Genomic DNA, 22,414 nt, shown 5'->3' on the forward strand with positions numbered 1-22,414 from the left:
TTAACTGCCAAGGTAACTACAAACAAGTGGAGTTGTAAATTGAAATACAATATAAGGCAGTGTTAAATAAATAAAACACCAATTATATTAAAAAAGAATGTAATAAAAGTACTTTAAAAAATGATTATTTCTTTTTTACATTAACTTACTTGGGGAATATCCATTTTACTTAACCTCAATATGAAATCTAGTAAATACATTTGTACCTTTACTTCTATAGGTTTATTTGTTACAAAGAATCCTGGCACACCTGCCTTTTCTAATGTGTCCTGTTGGTCACTAACCTGAAAATTATCATATAAACCACAATACTAAAAATCATTTAATCAATTCCCTTCTCAGCTTTGTAAGAAGTTAAATAAGAAAAAATAGTTTGACACAACATCAAATAAACAAGTCTCCAGTTAAATAGAGAAAATTAGTCAATTTACATCGGCAAACCAAGAAAATGGAGGTCTCATCATGATATTGAAAAAGCAGAGCAAAATTGAGTGACCTTCACTACATAGATAGAGTAGATATACCAGATAAGAAAAAAAAAGTGGTGGCCTAAATCCAAAGGGATCCACATCCACATTTGTAACAGAATTATTTTTGCACACTATGAAATGAAAATTATGTTGGTATAAAAAGACTTAATTATTATCCTAAATAGAGGTCCTAAGGAGAAAATACAAGGCAAAAGTTACCTTCTGATCTAATTGTAGAACTAATTTCATATCTGTTTGTTTCATTTCTTCTTTATGCCTTTTTAATAAATTGTTCTTTTGAATTTCTTGTTGCTCAGAGCTCAATGTGTTATTTAACATCTCCTGAATTTCCACTGAAATTATATAATTACAATTATTAAGCTAAAAACTACTGGATATAATTTAAACAATGTTTTCATTTACCCTTGTCAGAAATTGTGCCAAATTTGGTACCACTGGTTTAGGTCGGTTAATAAAATTATAATTTAGGCTGTTTTAACTTTGATGTTGAGCAGTGGTAGCTCAGCGGTTGAGGTCGAAGTCTTGTAATTTTAGGTCATGGGTTCACACAATGTTATGCATTAATTATATGCGATTGCCACTGCTCCCACAAGTTTCCAGAAGATGAGCAACATCCTCTGCATACCACACAGAGATCTTCAATCCTCCTACCAAGCTTACCAACTATGGCATATTTTTGGGCTAAACAGTGATAATGACTTTTGCAGTTTCAAATAATTTTCGAAACATTACTTTTAAATAGCTAGTATTCTCCCCAGAAAGATGTATTCTCTAGAAATGAGTTAACAGGACTGAATCAACAAAATTGTATTTTTGTAGTAACAAGCAATGAAACAAAGATCGTATTAACAAGGTAATATTATTCTGAACAGTCTTGATACTTGTCAAACAAATGAGTGCCACAATTTACATGTCTGTTGAAATAAGACAGTACACCAAGTGTTATTGAAAACTTAATTGTCTTCAAAATAATACAAAAAACATATACTTCATACAAAAAGAAAAACGAACTCACTAGTGTGTTTGTTTATTATTTGTAACCTTTGCTGATATAAATGTTTTTCAGTGACATGTTGAATTTCCATTAGTCCTTTTACAATTTCAAATATAGTATCATTTAGCAAGCAATTTGCTAAGCCTGAAAGCAATTCAATTGGAACTCTCATTTGGTATTTCCTGAAATTTAAATAAAATTTATCTTTCAAGGAACATTTTGATCAAAACATAATAATACTAAATCATTACAAGTTACATTTACGGGGGTAATTCTCTTGCCATATCTTGTAACTGTTCGAGTAAAAAATAAAGCTTTCTTTGCAAAGCCTCTGGCGTGGGTGCATTAATATCCATTTCTCCCTATAAATATTAAAATACTAGTCTGCAGTCGCTAATTTTCGTACACGAAATTTTTTAATTCATAATATGAATAATATATTAGTATTTAGACAGCCACTGGAACGTTGACGTTTTCTTAATCCCTTCGTTGATTAGGCAAAGGACAAAAGTCTGCATGATATTAAGAAATAAAATTAAGTAATTATTTTAAAATTTCTTTTCTTATATTAAATTTATTGCGAGTTTTAAATTTCATATTAATATTTGTTTTCTTTATCAAAGATCAAAAAACTGAGATAGTCGTCTAAACAATTAAATGGCTTTTTATGATTTATTTACAGATAATCTTTATTTTAATTGCTATTAGAAAAAAAGTTGCACAAAATAAATCAGAACTAATTAGTATAATTATTTCAAATATTAAAAACTAGGTTTAAAATAGGAAAATCCTGGAGAGAATAATATTGTACGTGATTTTTTTGGGTAAAAATTTTGCTTTTTTTATGTACCAATTTGTTACCTGGTCGATAATATTACCTTACGAATTTTAATTATTTACGATCCATTAAGTAAATTAAATTGCTAACAAAGATTTTATGTATGTTTAAAAAGTAATGGAGCAGGTTTATAACTACAGCTTTTACATGGAAAAGTCAGCAACTGTCAAATAAAACCAAAATATTTCTGTTGTCAATCTAGCTTTAGTATCAGTAAAATTTATACCTTAAATATGTTTGAGTAACAATTGTGCTAATAAATCATTGTAAATTCTTTTATTCTTGGAAACAGTTGTCAGTGTTTATGCTTTAAGATAACACTGATTCGTATTGTGAATATTTGTAACAATGATCAAGTTATATATTATGTTTTTATTATATCCTTACAATTTAAGAGCTGAAATTTACAGCAGCGGTGAAAGTTATTATAAAAATTTTCTCATTTCGTAAGTTATTTAAATTTTTTAAAATCAATGCATGAAACAAACTGTATTACATTTGTACTCTTTTTCAGACATAATAATTTAAAAGAAGACTCTTTTATATATCCCAAAGAATGTTTTGACATTCTTGAGTCTTTTTCCCAAAGTGCTTCCAATTTAACCATGTGCTCTATTTTAAATGCTAGACCTGTGAGATTGTGTGAAAATTGTATTTTTCACTATGTAACTTTCCACAACAAATACAAAGAACTACTAGAAACTGTAGTAAATGGTACATCTTGCAAGTCCATTTTTATGTCTCATGATAGACTCAATGTGGTATTAGAATACCATGACAGTATTTTGTCAGTTTGGGAAAAAGGGAACTGTAATAGTAAGTACTATTATTAAAAAATATATTGACACACACCAAACATTATTTAATAACTTTTTTATGTGCAGATTGTTTCAACTGGACTGGCAACCAACCTGTATTGAAAAATGATACAAAGCACTTTAACAAACTGTATAATGATACTATAAACTGCTTTCTGACTAATTACAACCCAGATAAAAATAGCACTGTGTGTGAGAAGTGCATGCAATTTTATCTTCAGTTGGATTCATTTTATTTAGCTCTACTAAGTACTGATTCTATTGGGGTTGACAATATTTGTATGGATATAGTAGATTCAGTGAGTTCTTTGTAAAAATTAATTCAAGTTATCTTTTATTAAGTAGGTGTATACATACATTTGAATTGGTAATTATTTTAACATTTTAAGTAGTAAGCTACAACTGGCTTGGAATGCAGATCTGCTGAGAAGAGCTGGCTAGTAATTCCCCACTTGCTCTTTTTAAATGAAATGTAATAATTTTGTATACATTATAATATAATTTACATTAATGAGTCAACAGACCAAGTTCCACATCTATCAAGCACCGGAAAACTCTTGAATGCTATGAGATTATTTTTATTTTAGAGTTAAAACTAAGGTCTAACATATCTTGGGGAATCTTATGTAATAATATATGATACTCAAACCAATGAAGGCTTTGTTACCGTTTTGTATAATTTAGGTATTAAATATTTAAATGTTGATGAGACATTTTAATACAAATTCATTCGTTAGATGTATTCTCTTTTCACAGATGAATGCAACAAGAAGTATTTGGAGCAAATCTTTTAATTGTTGCAAGTTACGAAGGTCACCTGAAATAGTGTTTTTATGCAGTGCTGGATTAATATCATTTTTACCAATAATTTTTTATTTGTCAGTGAGATTTTTTGGGCCAATTAGAGACTTGCCAAAAGTTCTAAAACGTAAGTATTTTAATAACTTTTACAGTTTTGTCTTGTAGATATTTAAAATAATGTAAAAAAAACATGTCCATTAATACTATATTTTTAAGTCTGAATCTATTTTCTTAAATATTTATAAAATAATAAAACATTGTCGGCTGGTTTTGGTGTGAAAACCCAATTCACACAATCTACATAATAAAATTATTTCAGTTGTATTATAATTATTTTTAAGAAATCTCTTTTGCTCTTATAAACTTAAACCCTGTTTTTCTGAAATGAACAGGGACTGCCTGAAAATCTCACATAGAAAGTAGCTTAAAACCTTACTAAATAAAAAACTTTCTTGCTGGAAACTGGGTTACAATAGCTTTCTTCACTTGAAGATCCTTTACATTCATTTAATTTAGTTACCATGTACTCAGTAGTCTATTTTTGAGACTATGATTAGATGCTAGATATAAAATATTGGACAAGTGTGTAAATGCCATTTAGTTTCTGCAAATAGAGGTGACAGGGCATTGAATGTTCAACCTACACATAAATAAATCATAACCACATTATATCTATGTGATTTATCATTGGGATTAAATAAGATCAAAGCATATTTTGTTACTTGTGTTTTATTAATTTAATATATAAGGAATTATTAACAGTAATCAAATACATGCATGTTGTTTTTATATTGCAGAATCAAGGATTAAACAAACAATACTAAGATCTGTACATCGAAGGGAAGACTAAAATGAATTCTGTTGAAGTTATACCAAAGATAATGTAAGGAGAATAATGTTATATATAAACGTAAAACATTATTTATTGTTTTATTTTAGTATCTATATCGGTAGGCAGTGTGATTTACTATAAATCCATTGCTTTGTACATAGTTTATAACGGTCTTCATCCACACCTATCTGTGTCTAGCTTTTTTATTGTTATTTTTTTTCACATTGTTACTGTTATTATTTGTCAGTTTATGTTTCAATGAGTTAGGTGTAGTGTTACCTTTATTTGTGATTCCTAAACTAGTATCCTTATCTTTTGGTGTTCCTGGTCTACTGTCTAAACCCACAGCAGAAAGCATTTTACTATCACTGTTAAATGATTTTTGTAGCATTCCTGAAGCAGCTGCTATTTTTTGTGTTGCACTTTGTTTTGTTTGACTCATTGCCTTTTCAATAGCTCCATTAGTGTGTTGTTTTCCAGATGGTTTGGATGAGATACTTTCTGTGGAGCCATGTATTGTTGTGTGATTTAGGTTTCCTAAGTTTAATCCACTTATTTGTGTGTCTGATGAATCTTCATTTGTTTGAGATTCTGTTTCACTATTCCTTTCATCTATTAGGAAAAATAGCAATGTCATAAATATTATTAAGATGACACATTGATATTTTTAATTGACAAGAAATATTAGTCTTACTTTTAGCCTCTGCTGGATCTACAAGACCACTTACTGCCTGTAAACACAACAAAAATATTAGCTTAATAGTCATTGTTGCAATAAAGTTCAGACAAACTTAGAAATTTTAGTCATGTGAAATATATTGTACATTTCAATAAAGGTAAAACATACAATATAAGTAGCATAAGTGTACAATAATTTTGTTTAGTGCATATTATCTGAATGCATATTCATGTAAACTTGGGAGTGTTGGCTTTATTGTATATGCGTGAGAAGTAGCTTTAACAGTTTATTTTTAAATTATCAACTCTTCCAATACAATTCAATTTCAGAGATTCTTCTTATATTTTATTAGCAGTGTAACAAACAATATCATCAGAGATCCAAAGGTTCCCATGATTCAAGTAACTGTCCTCTGTTTCAAAGTTTGTCTACTCACATAAAATAAATTTTAGTAATTTGATTATAAAATATGTATTTACCTTACTATAATTTTTAAATAAATTTTAAATTTTAACATTAAGGTCATTTAAGAATACAGCCAACATATAAAAACCTGTGATTAGCAAGGTTCAGTGTCATTGATAGCTATACTTGCTTGTGTGAGTAAGAATTTGGCTTACATATAAGATTCAAATTATAGATATATTCATTCATGTCAAGTAATAGATGCTGACTGCAAGGCATAGGCATCCCGCAAAGATTGCCACAATGACCACCCTAGCGTTACCTCCATCCAGCGGCTACCTGCACTTTGATGATGTTGGTCCATCTGGTAAGGTCCTACCCATACCACATTTACAGGTTCATTGTCACCACTCAAGATGTATATTTAAATAAAAAAAGATAACTTTAAATACATATATATCTGGACATCCTATATTATAATAATTCCATGTTTACATTTGCAAGAATACCTTCTTGAAAAAGTTGCCATAAAAGTATTGTTTGGATTTTGTCCATGCTACTTATCCATAGCTAGTCCTTGACATGAAGGAAAATAACAATCAATTAACCATTTGTACTCAGTAAAAGGAGCTTATGAGACCTGGTAATGTTTGTCATAGAGAAATAATACATTTACTTTTACTATTTTATTAATTATATTCTATCCATTACACTAAAAAAACTGATTTCTCTAAAAAAAATAGTTCAATGTATGTAGACACAGATTCAAAATAAGATTCTGGAAGACATAATCAGGGATAATTAATAATAAATTGCAGTTACAACTATATGTAAAAAATTTACTTACTGCCATTGAAGTTATTGAAGATTTTGAAAACAATCTTTCTGCTTCTTTAAATTTTCTATTACGTTTATCTGCCTTAGAATTTGTACTCTTGTTAGTTGTGAGGTAGCGATCCCATCCACGAATAATATTACCATAAAGTTGTGTATCTTCTAAATAAGAGCCCTCAAAAGCATAAATTTGTCGTTCTAAATTAGCCAAAGTTTCCTTTAAAAGAAGATTTAATTTGAAATACAGTTTTAAGCATTCATTAAATTATTAACTGTGACAATTTTTTGTAAATAAACAAGATAAACATATATATTAATATTGGTCATAAGAATAATACTTACAGCGACTTCTGCTTTTCTTTTTACCAATTCTGCTAGTTCTGCTCTTGTGTCAGCGACAGAACTTTGTTTAGCCGCCATGTTGGTTTTAGACCCTTGCACATTTGGGGCTTCGCTAGCAGGACTTTGCGGTGAAACAACCATCTCGACGGCTATTTTTGTATCTCTTATTGTTCCATAACTTAACTAAATCCTACTGTAGTAAATCTATTTGTGTTTTATAAAAGGTACATACAAAAGCTTATAAACACTAGCTAACACTACTTTATTTGATTATAATGTCATTCAACACGCGCATTTTGACAATGACGTTTAAAAGTTTTATTATTTTAGCGCAGTAGATGTAAATTTTTCGCCATTGTTGCAATAGTAACAAAATACTAAATAGTTTTCTATAAAAATAAGAGTTCTTTAAATATGTTTAGGTGAATCGAGAGTTGAAATGAATCAAAATCTTTCTGTAAAAAAACGTTAATTTTCAAAAAGATATCAAATTTAATAAAAAAAAAAAAACAATAATCAGCTTTCACTTGAATACCAAATAAAAGTCTGTCAGCAATATTCGAAGTCGAATAACTTAAGTACGACTGTCACATTTTTTACCATAAAATAACCTAATGAAACTACGATTCTTTATTTACGAGAACACTTGAACAAAACTCTTTTTCGACAAAAACAGAAAACTTTACTGACACAATTTTTTCAAATTAAATAAACAAGTTTTAAACTATAATACAAGTATTGAGTTTTTGATATTTAAATTACTTGACATAGTAAGAGTAGAATTTATTTCTTGCTTATTAAAAATGTGTACGTTTATTAGTTATTTTTTTATTTTGTATAATAATACAAGAATATAGTTTAAGGTTGAATTTGTAAAACTATTTCAAATCAATTTCAATATAGAGGCCGTTGTAGTTGTTTTATCTATTAAAGGTGAAAAAAGCATTACGCGGTATACACAATAATTTTTGCATTGACAGTGTGTGATTTTTTAAGTATGAGAACACGCTTAACATTTTTTACTGTGTAAAAATAATGAACAGCATGTTATTAAACATATCAATTAAATTTGTGCATTACTCTTTTGAAGTAATATTTATATATTATTTATATCTACATAACTGCCAGCGCAAAAGTACACTGCTAAGTATACTATTCTAGTACCCTATAAGGAGGCGCTAAACACAACACTTCGTTGTTTAAATGGTATATGACATTAGTTCGCCCGCTCGGATAACACTTTTTCCGACTTACGTGTGGCAAATGGTTTTATGTACCGTACCTTGAGAGCGAATAGTTTTTTATCAGACTGCCCCTATCTAAAACTATTGATATGTTCAGATTTCATCTCCACCGCCCTTAAGCAAGGCTACGATAATGCTTTAACTCAATCAGTGTGGCTGTCACTTGAACATTCATATTTTATCGGCAGCTTACTAACCCGATAGTTCTGACCGTTGCGAAAATAAGTCTTGATGACAGACTTCAATCAACGGCTGAAGTGCAACAGGACTAGCCTCACGACAGTGTGCACTTTCTACGATATTTCGGCAGTTGTATGAATAGTATTAACTAAAATAGTATGTAACTGATAAATACAAGCATTATGTAATGGCGTTCCATATAGAATTTTCTTTTTCCTTCACATCAGTTATCATCTATGAGGTAGAACCTATCGAATCGTACATTAATTTTTCGTCCGAGGAAATAAGTTTTCTTTCTTTTTTCTCGTAATTACAGCACTCCCTTGAACTTTTACCTCCCTTGAGCAGGACTGTCTGAGACCAAAAGGACACACAAGTAGAAGTTCGCGAACCTCGACTAGGTAGAGATTTCGCTAAAGGATAAGTTAATAGATTTTGAATAAGAAAGTCTTTCGTAACCCAAGTTAGTTTTAGTCATCTTGGGCAAGAACAGGAACTTTTGATACCAACTTTTTGGTGGAATATCGTTGTAGGAATAGCACCTTATAAAGCCAAGATGTAACAAAAACTTTGAGGCTAGAGTTACCGCTCTCCAACAGGTAATCTGTGGCTGTTACTATCGTGCGAATAAAAACATAAGTAGTGACAAATTACGAATTTAAATATAACTTTATCTTAACAAAAAGTTTCAGGAAATAAGTTTTAAAGTAAACAGAATGTGATATTTCAATTTGTTGGTTTAAGAAACTATCCTATGTAGGTTTGTTTTAATGTGCACTTGTGCGAAATGTATCTATTTTGCTTAAGTGTGTGTAGTATATATAATAATAATATGTACAAGTAATATGTTAAGTTTGAGGGAACCGTATTCAAGAAAAAAATATTTAGAATTTTTCTAAAATAAAGTAGCAAAGTAACTCTTTACTACATCAGCTACCTGCCAGTACGTCTCGTCACAATAGGTGCAGCCACTTCATGATTCGCCGGAACAAACTGACTGATAAAAAAAAATATTTTAGTATATGTACCGTATATAAATTCATAAGTATGTAGTTAAAAGCTTGTATTTTAATATTACAAACAGACCCTTCAATTTTATTTGTGTATATGAATGTTTTGATAGCCTGATCACTTCCTGGAACTCTTAAAACAGTTAATCCATAAAGAAGCTTTCTTAGTGACTTGTTTGTTGTAGTGATTATGTTTAACTAAAATGGTAGAGTAGAATTTAAGACGTAATCAATCGATATGCGTGGCCTAACACGGACGGGGCGCATTCGCGGTCTCTTTACTTTTCGTTCCCAAGATCTACCCAATATTTCGATATTACCATATTTTTTCACAGTTTTTGAAGATGCTTGAAGAATTTACAGCTGTTTCCTGCAACGCCCCAGGCATCATCATTACAGTCGTATGACTTCCTTTGCTGATTTACGCCTAAACCATTGATTTGCAATGGGACCCGTTGGAAGTTGCCTGCATACAGTATCTTCCGAGAATTTTGTGGATGAACTTCTTTTGCTGTGCTTGTCATTGCCGTGGTCACGATTTAAGTACTGACCTCAAAATTACTTGATCATTGGTGGTCTGAGGGTTTCGTGAAGCTATAATAAATGCAAGGCCGTAGGAGGCGGCCTACTTCGCCTAATTACGCTTTCTGATGAAATCTTTATTTCATATAACATTATTGAAGAAAAGTCGATTATTTAAGTGTTTATTTATATATTTCCAACATTTTTATATAAAATATCTGTGTAATCTTTATCCCTGTTAAAATCTAACCAATCCTTTTTAACGTAATAAATGCTATAACTCCCTAGGATTTCTGGTAAAATTGTCAATCATACTATGACAAATTTAGAAGGTTTATTGCCATTATAATAACATTTTGGGCATGCAAATTGAGGGTCAGCAGTTTTGTTCGCCTGTAAAAATAAACAGCCTTAATTTTTGGTGATTCTGTAGCACTAGTTAAAGATACAGAAATAGTAATAAATCATTTATACCATTAAACAGTAGTAACAAAACACATGTGAACATCCCATCACATGTGGGAGAACCGGCTTATTTGAACAGTAAGCACAAACTGTGTTTATAGTCATTACTGGAGAACCTAATTTGCCAGTTGAACGCTCATGTTTCTGCCACCAAACATATTTTAATGCATTGGTTAGTTTTCTTTTTAATCCAAATATATTAATCAGCGACACCACTGTTCCTATAAACTCCTGGAATGTTAAAAATAACTTTAACAACTTGTAAAGAAAATTTTAATTGAGATATAAATTTTTCAATGTAATTTATTTAATAGCCGCATATATATGTGTAATGAAACAAAGATTTTTAAACATTTCAGTATGGTGCTCGTTGACCACAAATCTTATCCACAGCCAAGTGTCGACTTTAGTTGTAGGCGGTAATATGAATGCTCATGGCTGAGCGTCTACTTTAGTGGCAAACCAAGAAATTTTAAAAATCTCTGCAAATATAATTAATTACTTAAGATGTACATAATGCATTGTATCAAGATGATATTGTGTGTACATTTATTCAGTAGTAGTAGTATTATTTCCTCAGCACTTTTTATCTAAAGAAAAACCTGTGTTTATCAGATTTCGAGAAATGTGCAACTGACATTGTTCAGTTTTTATAATAAAATTACCAAAACATGCAATATTACATGCAACTGTATATACACTTACTTGTGTGGGACAGGTAAATTTACAAGTACAAGTTTCTGATAAACGCAACCAACCAGATGCACGAAATGAAAAGATACTGTCGCCATCCAATCAATATTCCATTTATAAAAATAAAACTAAACATGTGGAAATACCGAGTTAAAAACAAAAGCTGTCTTAAATACATTATAAGTAATTTCCACTTATAATGCTAAACACTCTCAGCAGGTAAGAGCCTGCTGTGCACATTCACCTGTGACCATTGACAGTTTACAATCATACTGAAGTGGTTTCATTTTTTCTAATACATGCACTGCTGAACCGTACTAAAGTGGTTAACAAAAATTGAGCTATTTCATAACTCCCATTTGCCTTTGAAGCCACTACTCTCCCCCTCAAAATCTCCTTTACCTACTGGGAGTGCAAAAACCCCTTTGCACTAGAGTAAAGAAATTATTATTAATAATTACTAGAAAGATAACTAATTTTCTTAAAAAGGTTACCTTTAAATATTGAAATACTTACTATCAGATTGTGCCAAAGTAATTCTCGGGTCCATGAGAGATCCGAGAGATCTTCTCTTGCTAGTTTATCTGCTGTTAATTCAAGTCCAAGAATAAAATCTATTAAGATAGGATATTTTCCTGTTTGTATGAACCGCAAAAAGTTAAAAATTTCACCAATGATCTGGACCCTTTCTATTTTGTTACAAATATTCTGTACTCTCACATTTGATGTTAAACTATATAATGCTCTATCTTTTATATACCTTAAACCAATTGTGTAACCATAATACCAGTACAATTTGCTTTTAGACAAGTTTGTGGTGTTATATTTCAAAGATAACATTTCTTGGCCAAATGTACAACTTTTATTGTAAAGTGAGTATTTAAATATCCATGTTCTCAATAGTAGTTCCAGCTCTGGTAAAATCGGTTGAAGGATTCCTGGCTACAAAGAACAGGAGAAACTTCTCATATATTGTATGATATAAACCAAACAAAAGTAAAATAATAAATTCAATAAATAATAAATCTTGTGTTACTTTCAGTTTTTTTTCAAATTTATTTTAAAATTTAGGATTACTTAATGTAAATCATTTTTTATTTAATGGAATCAGGCATTATTTTGGGGAGTTCCATCCTAAGTAAGAAAAGGACCAATATTTAGCCACTTCTGCACATGCAGTGGTAGTCGTGCAACAAAGTGCACCGCCCACCAACCTGCTAATAAATGTGCATGCGGCAAACAATGCGAATAACACAACTACCACCATTAAACCACTCGACACAGAGTTGACTCTGTGTTTGGCACTAATCGGTGTAACATAACCCCCGAAGATGCCCCATGGAGGGGTGAAACACGTCATCATGTTTTCGATTAAAACTTATGCGGTATTTTTTTTAATTTAGACATTTACCAAATGATATAGTTTTCTAAATACAAAATCTGTATCCATATTGGACAACATTTAGTTATAATTGTTGCATGTTAAGACAAGGTAGCTGAATACTAGTAATGTTACTAATTAGACTCATCACCATCTTTCACTTAGATTCATCATAGGAAGTCCGTTGATCTTAAATGAACAAAAGAATAAATACTACTTTTATTAACTTTTGTATTGATAAGCCTACTTAAATTTCACATAAACAACACCTTACCTCTAAATGTTTTGCTGCATTAAATAATAGTTCCTTAAACAAATCCTCAATTTGGACATCTAACTGTACAGAATCTAACTGAAAATTTATAAAGGATATTTTTAGTAAAATTATTAAACTTTATGTCCAAAAAAAAAATAAAAAAATTACTTGTGTAACCCTGGGTATATATGTTATGGTCATTCTGATTTTATTGTGTGTACTTTATTTGATAATGACATTCAAGTAATTATGTTTTACATAACATCAACAAACCAAAGTTTTTGACGAATGTCAGATGAAATTATTTTCTAAAAAAGACAAATGTCAGTTCGGTAGCTCTGCCAAAGACAGAAATACATAAGAATAACAAATATGTTTTTTAACAGTATAAACATTTATTCTATATTTGTAATATGTTTCCAAAAAAAAAATATCAGGTTTTAATTTTATTGTGATATCGGACGTTAAAGAGTATTAAATAGAGCCTTATTCATTTATATAAAAAAATTAAGTTATTATGCCATGGAAAAGATTCCTCCTATTGACAATTAAAAAATGTTATTGAATATGATAATTAAGGGTTTATTACCAAAAAATAAAATACGTACTCAATAGAAATGTATGACTTTTGGGGCCCAGGTCCATGTTAGTAAGAGTAGGACAATAAAAATGACGTTGAATAAAAATTAGATCTGGTTGACATTTTATGATTAAAGTCGGTCTCTTTCTAAAAAAATAGATCTAACGCGTTACTACAGAGTTTATAAATTTTGATTTAATAGATCGATCACTACAAAACAGTTGTTGAGATATTCAAAAAAGCTTGATATTAGGTTGTTACGTATCACATATAAGTTTGTCCAAACCTTTGCACCCGAACTGATTTTGAAACCCGGATTCATACGTAATAATGTGATGTTTGCACGGGCATATGATTTAACCATATGGCAAAATCATCGAAGTAGATCTGTTTCAAACTCACAACTGACAAGAAAAGAATTAATCAGCAGAAAATATGTGATTTTTTTTATTATGAGAACTTTAGAATACATACTTCTTTAGCTATTCAACTAATCTTGAGAGGGCAGAGTGCGAACTTTGTACGTTTAGATTTTGTTCTAATTCAGTTACTTAAGAATTGTAATATGTGGTGTTAGCTTAATTTAAATAGTGGACTGCTAAAATACTATCTAAGTATGAAAAAAGTTATCGAAGAAAATAACATTTGTTCATTATTAACGTTCCTCGGTAGAATATGTTAACAATATCTTGAGTACTTGTATTTATACACGTATTTTGACAAAAAAGCTATCTTCTATGTGTCGTACCTAAATAATAATTTTTTTGTGTGCGCATGAAATATCATGCAATATAGGTACATCAGTACAGTGCCCAAAGACGAAACTTCACCAAATGTGTAATTACCTACGGTACAGAAACTTAGACTCTCACTTCTGGCCTTCTTGTTAAACCCACAGTCGCTCAACGAGCCATTGATAGGGCTATGCTCGGGGTTTCTGCACGAAACCGATTCAGGAATGTGGAGATCCGTAGACAAGAGAAAGTATATAGTTTAGCGGATTGCCAAGTTGAAGTGGTAGTGGGCAATGTAGAATAGATGGCAGCTGGCGCCTTAAGGTTCTGTAAGCGCAGGACGTCCACGTTAGGTTACGCTTATCGGGGGGCCCATGTCGAATGAAACTCGTCTCATGCCTATAATTATGATGATCACACTTGTTTTGAATATATGCATTTTATTTTTTAAAAGTAATGTATAACCGGCAAGAAATGTAATAAAATGTTGTAAAGGGATTTATAATAAATAGTTCTTATAAATAATAGTTACCAGCGTGAGATTATCATATCGACCATATCGTGGCCTGTAGTTTTTAGTTTTTAATTATAATAAAACAAAATAAAAACATTTACATTTTGTATTTTTTTCACTTTTACTATATATACATACCTTAACATAATTCTTAAGTAGCGATTACACAATTGTAAGTACTAATAATATAGGAAATCGTAGCAGTTAATGTTGGTTATCTTTGCTATTGTGAACGTTGGCATGGAAACCGGTCTCCCAATCTGCAACGTAGTCCACTGTTCGCACCGAGCCGTCCGGTTCCACTAGAGAATACTGACCTGGATAAAAATGTTTATCTTTAGATCAAGGTTGTTACCGTTGAAGGAACTGTTGCGTAATTATTTATTTATTAGTGCATTGGAGTAAAAGGATAAATAATGAAACTTTTTATCTTGATTAATTTAACCGTATTATATAAGGATATGTGATAGTTAATCTCTGGTAGGTGTAAAAGATTTAAACGGGTTATTGTATAATTCATTTACTGTCAATTAACATATGCTACACCTGATCAAAAAATCACTTGTTTCGGAAATAAAGTATAACGTAATAAAAAAAGGCTTATCCAAAATTCGAATTATTACATATTATAGTTAATTATTGTTTACTTTCTGTAACTACAGACTTCGTATTGTCATAAGCTATTGGCCTAACAAAATTCAATTGAAGGAATAAATTTATATAGCATATTACGGAGTAATTGCTTTATACAGAGTGATTGAAAATAGATGTAATAAAGAACGGAATGGGGTGCTTAAAAGTTTTCTGATTTTTGACATATGAGCATTTACCCCATTAAAGCAATGTTCCGATGTCGAATTGTGAATACTCTTTATGAAGCATCACTTACTACATTCATATGTTAAAATTGCTTTCTTTTCAAAATCACCATCATTTATTAAATTTGCTTTTATAACTTTTAACTGACCTAAAAAATATTTCCCTTATATTGTTGGGCTGACATTTAATGGTAAATAATGTGGTATAATCCCAATAGTGTGGCACTCCAAAAATATTTTTTCTTTTTATTTTACGCACCATGCCTTCTCACAAAACCTTGGAATATTTTTACTTAACTGTAATTTACTACCTATTTACTACCCAAGGCGCTATCAAATCAGAAAATACCATTGCTCACGCATTGGCATTTACCATCTTAATTGTATATATATACATTTTGTTGGTGTGATAGGACAGTCATGGTGATGCTTTCTAGGCGTTCAAACCTTTGATTCTTATTTTATTTTTAATCACTAACACATTACTCGTTTCACAGTCGCTGAACAAATTATTTTATTCGTCAAAAAAATTGTGTCACAATAAGGGATTGAATATTTCGAAGCATTTTTTTATAAAGTTGAAGGGTACATTATAGGTAGCAATAACGTCAGTAAAAATCCGTGGATGGCAAATTCTGCACATGTGAGCCATATTTTTACAAACAAAACTAAGCAAGATAAGATATACTTAACAGTATTATATACTTAAGGTTAAGTAAATTACGGGCTGAGTTATTAATTAATTATTAACCTATATGGAAGTAACCAATAATAAAAAAAATAAAATCGAATAGCACTTTACCTCTTACAACGTCGCCATCGCGTTCTTCCTTTTGTTGTTTAATATCACCGGTATGAGGATCATTTACCCCATATTCAAAAGCATATCGTGGATGGGCGTCCTGTAAATAAATAAAAAAAATATTCAAGTTGTCATAGGCTATAAGTTTCATAATGATGGAGTTAAGAAATCTAAGTGGAAGTTAATGTTAAAACATTATATTCTATATACAAAATAACCGCTAGTCGATAATGTGACATACTTTTAAAAATTTAGTGTCGTTAGTTTTAATTAGGTGTTATTTAAAAATATAATTCGAAAAATCTTGAAATAAACATACTAACAGTTTTTAGTTAATTGAGATCGAACCTGTTTGCAATAACAGTAAATTTGTAAAGCGTATGATTGCTCAATGTTGATGTATGGATTGTGCCTTTACACTTTACGCATTTCAATCAATCATATCACTTACAATCCTTTTCACTGACACACGACGTTCATGTAAGTCTTTCGTAATAATGTCTGAACAGGAATAACTTAAATCCTACTTAATATTTCAAACGTTCAAAATGCGTGGGTACTTTGAAATATGTAAATGGAACAGTATCAGAACATTTCACGCAAGATTTTAAAGCCGGTGTAAGCTAAAAAAATAATTGAAATATTTATTATGTAATAAAATGTCCAAGATCACTTTCCTATCATATCATCAAATCAAGAAGTTAACAAAGCAAGGTTAAAAATATAAGCTATAAATGGTGAGACTGGACATCTATATGTATCTACACGATCATACATATTTCACTCTCTCGTATGATATCTGAAGCAACAGAATAAGCATTAGATTACATAAAATCGATTTTTTTAAAAAACAGCGATTTGTACATATGTGTATAGAGTTAAGTGTTTTCAAATCAAGAAAGTCGTAAAAGTTTTTATCTAAGACAAAAATAGCATACTGGTCTTTCAACATGTTTGAAATCGATAAAGCTTTAAAATTAGTTAAAAAAGTCTGCTGTATGTTAAATATTAGGTGCATGATATTTGGAAGCGAATTATACAAATTATTTCACGTGATCGACGAACAGTTGGCGACTTTTTCATATTAGTTTTGTATGTAATAATACGCATCAATATACAACTTTTAAAAAATTTAATGATGTGATTCTGGCTCGTTTGCATAGTTATTAGATCATGTTACTGTTTTATATTTGTCTCAGGTCAATTTGGTGCTTTACATGATATTTATTGACAATACAGTCGTTAAAAAATTTTAAAAAATTTTTACTATTAATTATCAACAAATAAAAAATAAATAAAAAAGAAGATTAAAAATTATTAACTATACTGAACATAAGTTGAGTGAAATATAAGTAATTATTTTTTTCAAATGAGAAGCGAATAAATTTTATTACATAGCCTTCTTTTTTATTGACTTTTATATCATGTTCTTAATACATATTTCAATAGTATTACATGTAGTATCAACGTGTGATTTTTCTCGGTGAACATAACATTAATGGATGCATTTAGGATTATTGATTGCCCACGCAGGTCCTTGGCTTAGTTGTTCTCATAAATTAAATTAACTATTCAATAAACCTATTCGCAAGTTGTGATAACGAATCAACACGATCACAAGCTCTGTTAGCCTGCTATAAATACTAACACTGTTACTGTTGAATGTCATTGACTTCCCAGGTAAGGTATTGCATGAATGCCTGGGAAATAAATTACGGCTTTGATATAACTTATAGTTTAGCGATATATAATGTAAAATGATGTAATAGTTGTGAATTTTACTAACATATTGTAATATTTTAATTATAAGTCAGTAATTTTCTGAAAATTGGTTAAGGAAGTGATCCATGCAAGAATACTAGCAGATCCCGCAAACGTTGTTTTGCAAAAATATTAAAGTTTTTAATTAACAAATAAAAAATAAGGGTTGTCGTAGAGGGTTGAAAATTTAGGGTTGTATGTATTTTTGTATGCTGTATTAAAAAAAATAGAACAAAAAAATGTTTGAAAAATAATAAAAAAAATTTAGAGGTGGACCACCCTTAACGTTTAGGGGGATGGAAAATAGATGTTGTTCGATTCTCCGCCCTGGAGGATATGCATGCTAAGATTCACGAAAATCGGTCGAGCCGTTTCGGAGAATTTCAAACACGAGAATGTTTTATATGTATATATAAAGAGCTAGAGAAAAAAAGGTTTAAAACTTTTACACCTATCTAAATCACCTGTATAAAGTGATCTCAAAGATATGTATTTTTTTTTATTGAAATGCGAAATGACCTGTAACTTTTGAAAGTTGCAAGTCTTTAGTGACTACGAATTTTGGAAACGGTTTTTCTTAATATGCCATCATTATTATGAATTTCTAATACCATATTTTTGATAGGATGTGCCATTTACAGCAAATGAACTATTTATTCACTCTTTAAAGCTTTTACACTTATAACCAATCACTCTGTACAGTTGGTTACATTAGTTTTGCCTTAAAATATGTGTTTGAATCATTAATAGTCATAATTTGGAAGCAAAGGTTACATTTTTATTTGTGTTATTAAGTCATTAAGAATGGCAATTACAACGTCGTAACTGATTATTAAATATAGTTTATAACGAAGAAGCTTCTTTTAGTTCGCTATGATTACGGATAAAAATAGATATTTTGAAATAACGATAATTTAGATGCGCTTTATTTATTTGTAGCATTTGATTTTTAAGTGTTACTCAATGATACTGATGTAATTCAAATAAATCATATTGAGATTACGATGTGACGGAACCTATCCAATCAGTGATCAATGTGTTTATATTACGTTATAAAATTGCAGGGCTGTGAGGTAATGCGTAAGTGTAGCAAGCAATATCCCGGGGTGCAGTGATTATCTTCTGCGTTTTATATAATTACATATTTGCAATATGCGTGTTCTGATTGTGTTTATTTATCAACATAACAACTCTAATTTTATCTCTAATTTTTAAATTTTCGAAAGCTTCACAAAATGCACACAATCCGACTGTGCAAATTCAATTTTAAAATATTTTTATTCAAATAGGAATTTATCAGCACTTTTGAATCGTTAAATATTTTTAACACAAAGGTCAGTGTATTAAAAGTAGAGTTTATTATTAGTATTAATATACTATTTATAAATTAATGCGTATTAAAATGTTATAAATAATATTATATTTAGACATTTTGAAAAATATTAAGAATAAATTTACTTACATAATTTTCCAAAAATTCCGTGTGAACGTTTTTAAGTCCAAGTGATTTTTGTCCTTGTATTGCAATAGCGGCGGCAGATTTCTGAGTTACTGTGGGTGCAGAATATTGTACTGAAAATGCAGGTGCCGCTAAAGATTGCTGTTGAACTGCTATTGCAGGGGACGAATATTGAACTACTGCTGGTGCAGATTGGTGTACTGCGACTGCGGGCGCGGAGTACTGAGCTATTGGTGCAGAATGCTGAACTTCTGATGCCGTATACTGTGCTGGTACTGAGTATTGTGCGATCGCTGGGGCCGAGTGTTGAGTAACAGTAGTAGGTGTGTATTGAGTAATTTTCGAAGTTGAGTATTGGGTAGGCACATTTAATTGGCTACTGTACTGTCCAGAGCGTGCGTGGTATTCCGCAACCGTTGGCGCGCTGTATCCCGCTGATAAAGAGGAGCTGTACTGTGCCACGGCCGGCGCTCTATAAACAGCGGCAGGTGAAATTTGTTGATACTGGTTTACGACGGTCGGGGCCAGATTGGAATAACTTGCTGTTGAAATTTGAGGCGCTTGCTGGATTCTAAGTGCAGGTGATGTTGCGTATCGAACAGACGGTGCAGCAAAAACTTGAGACACTACAGGCCCTCCAGTTTGTATGCTGTATGAATTGAGGGAAGCCTTCGATGATTCTAAAGCGAGAGACTGTTGGGAAAGTAAATTATTTGATACATATGTAGTTTTGGCCGGTAATATAGAGTATTTAGCTATTAATGGAGCTGCGGTCACTTTAGATAAGATTGGTGCTTGTGCGTATGTTGCCAAAGGAGTTACAGTCCTTCCGGATGTAGAAGCTGACGATAATCCAGCGGAGGTTGCGTATCCATGGAATTCGTTTTGATCGGCGGTTTGAACGTAGCTTGTTTGAGTCACTGCAGGTGCTTGGTATGCAACGGCTTGTATCGCTTGCTGTTGTTGGTAAGCTACTCCACCGTATTGGTTGGAAGCGGCACCGGTAACAAGCTGTGTGGCTGGAACAGGATATGAGTAACCGGAATCACCACATCCTTGTATTTTCTGCACCTGACTAAGATGGTAGTTGTAGTCGGGGTCATGATAAGCGAACACGCTTATAAGACATGTAACTGAAATAATGAACTGAAAACAAATTAATAATATTAAAATTATATCATGGTTATTAATCTTTTATAATATCGTACTTTAATTTATGCAGTTATTACAAAATGCTTACCGATTTCATATTTTTAAAATTTTGCGAATATGTGAGTGAAATTAAAAAAATCTTGTTTACTAGCAGATTATTTAATACGCTCAGTTAATGTTTTTACTCAAGAACCTGAATAGTATTTGGTAAACAGCGTAATTCGAAATGAGAGCAAAGTGTGCCCGCAAAGTCTTATATAGTGATCTCATATGTGTAAGAACGGGTCACACTTTTTCACATTCGCCGTCAGCATACTCGGTGGGCGCGGCCTTAGTGCACTGTATGATTCGTTATCTAGTTCTATTAGATTGTAAATCATTAAGTATCGTTTCCTTCTTAGGTATAAAGCTCGCAATGTACATTGCATTAAACTCAATTCACTAATCATGAACTTCGTTACATTCTGCGTAACAGACAATAAATGGTAAGTCGCTGGAGATAACGAAAGTGATTGGTTTTTATTTTAATGCATTTTATTTAAGTGACATAATTTTTTTTATAAAGTATTGCTTGCAAACTAACAATAGTACATACAAATGTAAAAAAGCAATTAAAATAAGGGTTTAATTTTATTTAAAAATTTAATGAAAAGCAAGCACAACACACGCCAGGATAACAAAAAAAATTGGAAAAAATAAGGTACACAACAAATCTATTTACTAACATACCTATAATCTAATTATTCATTTGTTTATTATTACCAAAATTAATAGAATAATCATCGATTTTTAAAATCAATGTTTGCTTATAAGGCTAAAACTTCGAGGGTTCTAGACGATCAGAAATCCGAAACATATTAAATATACTTGAAATTTAAATTTTCGTATGCTTGGTTTCTAATTCCTTTTTCTTATAATTTTGTAGAAGAATTAGTAACCTATTTCTTAGTAATTCATATTATTATTGGAAATTATGATTCTGAATTATTGGTAGTAAGTACATAAAACTGATGTATTATTTATAAAGACTAGTTGGCTTTGGTTTTTGCTAGAAAAGTAAAGCAATTCTTTAAGATTTATCTAGCTTATGTCATATGTTATAGAATACTTCGGTACCATTGAAGTAGCTATTTGTGATATAATACTACTTTTAATGGCTCTATCGCATTACAAATTTAAACTATTTTCATTATTTGTAATCAGCAAATACAATAACAAGACATTAAGAGGTTTATTGTTAAACATTTTGTAATCCTGTAATTACGAAATTTTAAGACATCATGTGTGTTATTTTGTGTCTCTTTAAAGGCTGTTACGTTTTAAGCCGGTATGCGATAACGCTCATGTTCAGTTTAAGTGCAGAAAGAGGTTGTGTGAGCACCGAATAATGCGACAATTGCAAATTGCATTTCACTTATTAAGGTGTTTTTGCATTATATTGTAAAAAATTGTTACACGCTGACACCCAGTAAAATTTAAAAAGAGATAAGAAGTAATTGTACTTGATTCATTTGTGTTGTGCAAACATAATTTTCCATTATAAGCACTACGGCATCAAAACAGTATTCCTTTCGAATTATATAATAAAAGTTTCAAACTTTTAAAAAAAAAAAATGTAAAATTAAATCTTTTTAAAATTATTCCTTTATCATCACTAGATAAATAATTACTTTAAATGATCTACAGTCGCCTTAATGCTATTCAAGATCTAGTTAATTACTAAATAAAGTAATGTTCCAATTAAGCTAATAAAATTGTTATTGTATTTTTACCGTCATCGTAAATAAACCGTCGATAATATTGTATGGG

General features: G+C 30.7%; 4 protein-coding genes across 4 annotated transcripts; 1 reads left to right on the forward strand and 3 right to left on the reverse strand.

Annotated features, from left to right (window-relative positions):
• Positions 1-64: 64 nt before the first annotated feature.
• Positions 65-13,043, reverse strand: LOC137930802 (peroxisome biogenesis factor 2-like). Its single transcript, XM_068774106.1, has 8 exons — positions 12,954-13,043; positions 12,804-12,881; positions 11,665-12,090; positions 10,465-10,686; positions 1,750-1,814; positions 1,507-1,667; positions 690-823; positions 65-284 (listed from the first exon to the last, which is right to left on the reverse strand). Exons 1-8 carry the CDS (start codon positions 12,984-12,986, stop codon positions 141-143), a joined length of 1,263 nt encoding a protein of 420 aa, XP_068630207.1. The 5' UTR covers positions 12,987-13,043; the 3' UTR covers positions 65-140.
• Positions 2,606-4,868, forward strand: LOC137930850 (osteopetrosis-associated transmembrane protein 1). Its single transcript, XM_068774187.1, has 5 exons — positions 2,606-2,769; positions 2,838-3,139; positions 3,208-3,440; positions 3,898-4,069; positions 4,740-4,868. Exons 1-5 carry the CDS (start codon positions 2,672-2,674, stop codon positions 4,790-4,792), a joined length of 858 nt encoding a protein of 285 aa, XP_068630288.1. The 5' UTR covers positions 2,606-2,671; the 3' UTR covers positions 4,793-4,868.
• Positions 4,653-7,332, reverse strand: Eaf6 (chromatin modification-related protein EAF6/MEAF6). The gene is made up of 4 exons (XM_068774188.1): positions 7,035-7,332; positions 6,706-6,909; positions 5,469-5,505; positions 4,653-5,386 (listed from the first exon to the last, which is right to left on the reverse strand). Exons 1-4 carry the CDS (start codon positions 7,173-7,175, stop codon positions 4,959-4,961), a joined length of 810 nt encoding a protein of 269 aa, XP_068630289.1. The 5' UTR covers positions 7,176-7,332; the 3' UTR covers positions 4,653-4,958.
• Positions 13,044-14,817: 1,774 nt separating the features above from the next.
• LOC137931182 (uncharacterized) lies at positions 14,818-20,702 on the reverse strand. The gene is made up of 4 exons (XM_068774590.1): positions 20,694-20,702; positions 19,457-20,599; positions 16,234-16,333; positions 14,818-14,930 (listed from the first exon to the last, which is right to left on the reverse strand). The coding sequence occupies exons 1-4, from the start codon at positions 20,700-20,702 to the stop codon at positions 14,818-14,820; spliced, it is 1,365 nt and encodes a 454-aa protein (XP_068630691.1).
• Between the last annotated feature and the right edge of the window lie 1,712 nt (positions 20,703-22,414).

Source organism: Battus philenor, unplaced genomic scaffold (genome assembly GCF_028537555.1).
Source record: "Battus philenor isolate CCGP_79_NKW_IND1 unplaced genomic scaffold, ilBatPhil1.0.hap1 SCAF_7, whole genome shotgun sequence".
Lineage (NCBI taxonomy): Eukaryota > Metazoa > Arthropoda > Insecta > Lepidoptera > Papilionidae > Battus > Battus philenor.

Coding starts and splice junctions, on each gene's coding strand:
- LOC137930850 (XM_068774187.1), top strand. CDS start 2,672: ATGATCAAGTTATATATTATGTTTTTATTATATCCTTACAATTTAAGA. Junction 2,770..2,837: donor TATAAAAATTTTCTCATTTC/GTAAGTTATTTA, acceptor ACTCTTTTTCAG/ACATAATAATTTAAAAGAAG. Junction 3,140..3,207: donor GGAAAAAGGGAACTGTAATA/GTAAGTACTATT, acceptor TTTTATGTGCAG/ATTGTTTCAACTGGACTGGC.
- Eaf6 (XM_068774188.1), bottom strand. CDS start 7,175: ATGGTTGTTTCACCGCAAAGTCCTGCTAGCGAAGCCCCAAATGTGCAA. Junction 6,910..7,034: donor AAAGAAAAGCAGAAGTCGCT/GTAAGTATTATT, acceptor CTTCTTTTAAAG/GAAACTTTGGCTAATTTAGA. Junction 5,506..6,705: donor CTTCAATAACTTCAATGGCA/GTAAGTAAATTT, acceptor TTGTGTTTACAG/GCAGTAAGTGGTCTTGTAGA.
- LOC137930802 (XM_068774106.1), bottom strand. CDS start 12,986: ATGACCATAACATATATACCCAGGGTTACACAA. Junction 12,882..12,953: donor ATATACCCAGGGTTACACAA/GTAATTTTTTTA, acceptor ATAAATTTTCAG/TTAGATTCTGTACAGTTAGA. Junction 1,668..1,749: donor ATGGCAAGAGAATTACCCCC/GTAAATGTAACT, acceptor TTTAAATTTCAG/GAAATACCAAATGAGAGTTC.
- LOC137931182 (XM_068774590.1), bottom strand. Junction 16,334..19,456: donor CGGAATTTTTGGAAAATTAT/GTAAGTAAATTT, acceptor ATTTATTTACAG/GACGCCCATCCACGATATGC. Junction 14,931..16,233: donor CGATGGCGACGTTGTAAGAG/GTAAAGTGCTAT, acceptor ATTTTTATCCAG/GTCAGTATTCTCTAGTGGAA.